Below are 6,994 nucleotides of genomic sequence, written 5' to 3' on the forward strand. Positions count from 1 at the left end.
GCGGTAGGGCCCGTTGAAGATGAGATTATGGATAACATCGTATGGCACATTATGAACTAAGTATCTAAGAGAGAAAAATTATCACTGTTTAGCGTGGCTAAAGGTAACATGCATGACTAATTAGCAGGCAATCCGCGTTCCAATCCCATAAAGGTATAAAACGCCATTCCACGTACCATATTAATACCTAAATGTGCCAACATCGTGACTCTTAACTAGGCTCACGCGCACTGGACTGATTGATTGATTTAGCATTCCATTCAACACCTAGGCTATGTGAGACGTGGATCCACAGCTTAACGTAGGCTATAAACCATATGAGCCTCCACCAGAAATCGATCCCAGGTCTCCCGCACCAAAGGCGTGCAGCCAAGAGAGAGTTCACATGCATTGGAGGCAAATCTCCTAGCCACTTGGCACGCGAGAAATGCGCATAACATGCACATTTATGCAACTTGTTTCAGTCTTTGTCAGAAGGTCTACAATCATATGTCTACTTTATAGCACAAATTAAACACTTCCACATATTTAAACGATACGTCAGTGTGCTTATTCCTATTTCTTCACACTAGTCCTCCCACTTTACTTTATTGCTTCTATTAGGGATGACCAAACTTTTCCGGAATCGGAAATTTCACTTTCTGGAAATTTTCCAACTTTCTGGATTTCGGAATAGCTCGTCCCTAGTTTTTATCTACATTTAGTTTGTTATAACGTTTCGCAACCTGAAAAAAAGTGCAACCCGTGATGAAATTTGAACAATGATCGCCTGCTAATCAGTCACATACGTTAACTCTACTTCAAGTTAAAAACTGATAACTTTTCTCTGTTAGACACTTACTTCGTAATGTGCCAAGCGGTTTTCACATTGCTATATTTTTACCGGGCCCTATCACTGAAACACGGTCCCGAAGATTCAAGTCATCCAGTTGAACAGCGGCGCGAGTTTTAGACCACCCTTTATATGTGTAGTCCTAATATTAGTGCACTAACTAAACTTATTAATTTTATTCAATGAATTCCTTTACTCAGGCTATCGTCACTCAAAAGACCTTTCTGTCAAGTCTCTTCAGTGATCGAGACGATGTGTTGAGTAATACAAAAATAAAAAGAAGTTATTAGTAAATTTAGTTAGTGCACTAATATTAGGGCTACATATATATATTCTGTCAATTACTAAAATAATAAGAGCAATTTATAACTATTGTGAAAGGTCGGTGTCATAAGTACCGAAACAATCTACGCAATATTCATAATTACGACTGTTGAAACACAAAATGTAAAGATCGTGTTGCAAAAAGGACATCAGCCATTTTGTGCCCCTGAGGAAGTAAGCGAGTGTTTCAATTGAAATCGTGGAGGAAAGATTGATTAGAAACATTATTGGGTGAGTATTTTGAATTGTGTTTTATTCGTTCGATATATATATATATATATATATATATATATAGTGGCGGATCCAGGATGTGATCAAGGGAGGGGCTAAACCGTAATTTGCCGTTTTATCCAGTGTAAAGCAGAATTGAAGCCCATTTTATCCAGTGTAAACCTGAGCGTCAAGGGGGGGGGGGCTATAGCCCCGTAGCCCCCCCCTTAGATCCGCCTTTGTATATATATATATATATATATATATATATATATATATTTATTTATTTTCGAAATTCTTGTCTAATACCTTTTCCTAACCAGCTCGGATTGAAAATGTATACAAATTTAAAATACGAAATATTTATATTAAAAAAAAAGTTCCCAGGTAACTGATTATTTTGCTTATATGAAGAAAAATTTTTCTAGAAGAAAAATCTGCAATATTTTAATTATACATTATTTTTTCTTTTTAAACAAGAAAATATACTTTCTCACAAAATTACCTGGATATTTTTCAACACTTTGGAGCTACCCTGACGTCCTAGTGTACCAAGAATTAACCCGAATTTTCCAGCATTAGAAACAGTATCAATTGCTTTCTTTCTGGTGTTTCTCATTCCATCATGATCATATTCCTGTTGAGTGAAAGACTTATCATACGGATCATACCTGAAAAATTAAAAGTATTTGATTACTTATATATTTATATGATACATGTATATATTTATTAATTTATGTCACATAAATATATATACCGATAACGATGTTACAGCACCCTCACCGATAATTCCCTTTATCAAATAACTCTTTTCATGAAAATTCATGTACCCACAATGAAAGTACCACTATGGACCGTTAAAGTATATTAACCATAGCATTATGACTTAATATGGAAGTTTTGCCATTCACAAATATGACATTAGCCTTAGAAATCGTGAGAAAGATATCTAACTCTATTTTTAGTACTAATTTCTTGCGTTCCTTACTTTTGGATTTTTACTTTCTTTCTTAAATCGAAATCTCCTCAACTTCTGACTATTACCGCAGCAAAGTAGTTAATATTATTGAATGAACATTAAGGAACCAGAAACACAAAACGTTAATAATAAAAAATTATGTAGTGGAAAATAAAATCTTTCAGTTTTATGTTCCACGATCATGCCGTATAGGTTAAGGGAGACGACGATGATAAGAATGAGTGACACGATATAAAACGAAGGAAGTAGAAGGGAAAGGGGAGAACCCCGAGAAAACCCGGCACATCGTTTTGTACACCACAAAGCCCACTTGGCGCCAGCTGGGATTAAACCAGGATCTTCACGCACCACAAATGAACGCTCTACCACTGTTCGTCCTGGCTGAAGAACTGCCAGTTTTGGTACAAAGCGATGTGGTCGGGGGAGCGCCGGAAGGGATGTCTTATCACGTGTACATAATAGATATCCATGGATCGGATCACCCATCACATGTTTAAGGGATGTTCCTGGGACGTCCATTTTCTCCACTGGACATCCTGTACAAATCCATACGTTCTGGAATGTGCAGATATGATTTCCACTGGACATTTATGGGGCATTTCTTGGTTTTCTGTGGAATAATCAAAGGATAGCTTTTCCACATCAAAATATTCTCTCATTTGAGGCCTATCACACTGCATTCCATAAAGTAAATCTTAACATAATAAGACAATACGTTTGAAACACTGAGACATCATGACCTCAAATGGTCTCAATACATGCCTTTATATAGCTCACACTTGAAGTCTTGTTTTTGTCCCTTATTACTCACTCTACAGTGATGGCCTTCTTTCTTACATGCTTAAATTTCGTCTAAGTCTGTTATTTTTTCCGTAATTTTGTATTTCGAGGGCGCCACTTACGGTACTTAATACGAACAACGTTTAAAGGTACTAAGAGTACATTTCCTCATTAAAGAAGTAAAAGGCTATGTTTAGTTGAAGGGGTTCAGAAGTACGTAAAAATAGATTTACAGGAAAAATGAGTTGAAGTAACGGAATTGTAATTGATTTCTGTGTCGTTTAAGATTGGAATCGTACTACATGTTGTAGAAATGGGAAATGCTACAGAGACTCTATGTACTTACTGGAAGCACACCTAAGGGAATATGAATAGAAAAATGCAAGTACTTTGCCATAATCTAACCAAACCAAATCTTAACCAACCTAATATTAATAAACAAGGGAATTTTTTTCGAAAATAAAGCTGGACCCCTTTAACTAAACATAGGCCGAAGTAAATATATATTACTTCGGTATATGGTCCACATTGTGAACTTGCACCACCAATCGAATGAGTAATCTGAAATTTTGTAAATTAAGAATACTAGCCTGGATCACAAAACACAAACATGGCAAGGTTCTTAAACACTGGTCCGCATTCCCACTGAATCGTAAGAAAGAAAGTAATCAACCTAGTTACCAACCCTTCACTTGCTCTCTCGACATTGCTATGTGGATTGAATATTGAGCTTTGATAAAGAAAGTAACCATCCTAGGTACCAGGGTTGGCAAAAACCATGGTTTTTATTTAAAAAAAAAAAAAAAAACTTTTTTTTTTTTGGTTTAAACCAGGTTTTTATGGTTTAAATGATTTGCTCTATATATTCATATCATATATGGACAGAAATAAGTTTGTTTCGCCTTGATGTTATTATGCAACAACCGGGTTATGCTGGAAGGGGTCACATAAGCTTAAAGCGGAATAAAAACCGCTTCTCGAGTTACATCCGAGAGAAATTGTTCTCCATTTGAACTCGGAACCAGGAGTAATTGGCCACAAATGCGATACGTCTGCCGACTCACTCAGGAAGGAATCCTGATGATAAAAAAAAAAAAAAAAAAAAAAAAAAAAAAAAAAAAAACAACGTTGTACTGATCTTTACATGCTTCTTAATATAACTGTCAAGAGTCATTTCAGAAGGACAAAAAGATAAACAGTTGCACATATGAAACCATTACACAGAATTACATATGAACAATTTCAAAGTACTACGGAGTACAGAGTACAGAACTAATTTAGTTCAAGTTAGTTAACAACGACTTTTATTGATCCAAATTAAAGAAATACTCCGACTTAATCTGCATATCAATAAGAAAAGTAAATAAAGATACGAATTATTTGAGTCCACTTTGGCTCAAACTCATTTATACATAAATAGATACCAAAGATACTTATTTCACTAAATGCCTCTCGTGGGGTCTGTGTGACCCCCCCCCACACACACACACAAAGTACGGCATTTTCGATGTATTTTATCAATAGTAAACATTGAAACGAAACAATATTTAGAATTTTTCTTCGATTGCAATTACATAACAATAATAACAACTACAAAAAAATCACAAAATGAACATTTATAAACTTGTAAAAAAAAAAAGTTGCTTTTGTAGTATAATCTTTTTGAGTAATGAATAGGGAATTTAGGTCTGAATATAATACGAATAATATAGGGAGTGAAACGTCATAACCCACAAATGTGTGTTCACCAAGATTTTACAAACACTTACACTTTTACGAACTTTTTTTGTTTTTTGGTTTAAACCAGTTGGTTTTTTTTAAAAAAAAAACAGCTGGTTTAAACCTTGGTTTAAATCATGGTTTAAACCAGCCAACCCTGCTAGGTACAAACCCACCTTTACCTATATGTGCGGACCAGTATTCTACAACTTTCCCCAGAAACAATGTTACATACCTATAGGCTTTTACTTCTGGGTTCGCTATCATAGCTGATTCCAAATGGAACCTACCATCACCTAAATAAATAAAAGCTTCAACGTCATTAAATTTTGGCGAAGTACAGCCCAATATTTCTCCTGGTGAAAGGGGTCGGCTTTGAGGCACTACAATTTTGTATCCTAGTTTTGAAAGTTCTGATGAGATTGAATGAAGTGTTGATAGAAACTGTATTGTACTGACCAAGCCTATACTTGATCCAACAGGAAAGTTCTGTTTTACAGTATTAAGAAAGTGAACAGTATCTATTTTAATATCTACGAATATGTATAAAACTTTAATATCTTTAGTGATGTCGATAGGAACAAGACAACTATGTCCGTAATGAACTAAAAAATCAACACGAAGTGCCCTTGCGGTATAGTCATCAATGCAACATGCACCGTAAGTCACATCACCCATTATAACAGTATCAGCTTCTGTAAACTTTTCAATAATGTCGCAAATAGTAGTAGCAAACATTAATAATCCTTCGGGCATTTGAAGAGCAACCTTTCTCGCTCCTACTTGTTGTATACGCCATATGGTCTTTGGAATTTCAAAATTATAATTTGTTGGCAGCACCTTCATAGCATTTTGTAGTTCTACATTGTTTAACAAGTCATCGGGTATTTTATTAAATACTTTTACTTTTCCAGTCGGCTTAAAAATCTTACGTTCATTTTTTGCTCTAACTACAAGGGCTCCTTCTTCGGTCATATTAACTTCGCACACAGGATAGACACTTTACATATAAATATATGAAAAATCGGGCTCACTGACACTTTGTATTTGTACTGTAATTTGCATAATCAATGCAAAAACTCAATATCAAGTGATCTTAAAAAGTTTCCTCCTTAAATTCACACTTTTTCGCTTTCTGCTCCTCCATTGTGCCCTGAGCCGGTATCACATAAGCACGCACGCATTTCATAGATCACATCTCGTTTGATTCAAGTTCATGCAACTTCATTGCACAGACTATACGATAAGAATCATCCTGAATCACAACAAGAAGAAATATAGTGCAGGTAGCGAACTGTAGCCCAAGGGCCAGATTACCTGCCAATCTTCATAAAATTCAGCGCACAACAACACAACCCCAAAAATGCAGAAAGTCATTCATAACTGCAATTTAATTAAATCTTGTTAACTAAATAACAAAGTTTGCGTTGCGTTGATGTAAACCGTTACGAAAAGTGCCGGCAAGTTAAAATAATCGTATGGTTCAAATTGGTTATGTTAAACCTGTATATAAAGAAAAAAAATCTGAGGACACCTGCGCAGCCCCATAGACAGGACATAAGACAGGGGCTAAGATTGTTTTTGCAGGGGCAGATTCCAGTGTTCACATTACATTCATATGGCATCAACAAACAACTCGAATCTTCATGGGCCTAAGTCGCAGAAGCTGAACCTCCCTAGCTACGGGTCTGCACCTGCGAGTGGAAATCATCTTGACTACCAGATAATTACTGCAATTATATTTAATATAAATTTATTACTAGTGCCATAGAAAGTCGTAAAAGCTTAAGAGTGAATATTAAATGAATTTATACTTTCTATGTGCGGTAGAGCATGAAAAGGATGTTATCTATTTTAGTGGGAAAACACTATGTAGTTTAATCCATCTAACAGCGCAATTGCAATGAATGGAAGAATATTCTACAGTACGCCTGCAATACTGTAATTTTTAGATTTTGATAAAGAAGGGGGCAAGATTGTCCGCCGGCATAAGAATTTCACTTTTTTAGTATATATATATGACTTGGGTGTTGGAGACAGGGTTCGATTCCCGGTTGAAGCTCATGTAGTTTGGATCCCACATTTCATAATGCATCGCTGTTGAAAAAACTTTAACCTCAAACCTGTCTAACAAACTCAGAGGGCAATTC

The 6,994-nt window shown here is 35.6% G+C and overlaps 1 protein-coding gene across 1 annotated transcript in view; it reads right to left on the bottom strand.

Moving 5' to 3' along the window:
• Window positions 1-6,085, bottom strand: part of Dph1 (diphthamide biosynthesis 1) — a 28,085-nt gene extending 22,000 nt beyond the window's left edge. The window contains exons 1-2 of the mRNA XM_081750661.1: window positions 5,080-6,085; window positions 1,872-2,037 (exon numbers count right to left, since the gene is read on the bottom strand). Coding sequence (XP_081606787.1) covers window positions 1,872-2,037; window positions 5,080-5,819 — 906 coding nt within the window. The 5' untranslated portion in view covers window positions 5,820-6,085. The remainder of the gene's footprint in view (window positions 1-1,871; window positions 2,038-5,079) is intronic.
• Window positions 6,086-6,994: the final 909 nt, after the last annotated feature.

The sequence above is a fragment of the Thermobia domestica genome, chromosome 3 (genome assembly GCF_964235325.1).
Source record: "Thermobia domestica chromosome 3, izTheDome1.hap1.1, whole genome shotgun sequence".
In the NCBI taxonomy this organism is placed as follows: domain Eukaryota; kingdom Metazoa; phylum Arthropoda; class Insecta; order Zygentoma; family Lepismatidae; genus Thermobia; species Thermobia domestica.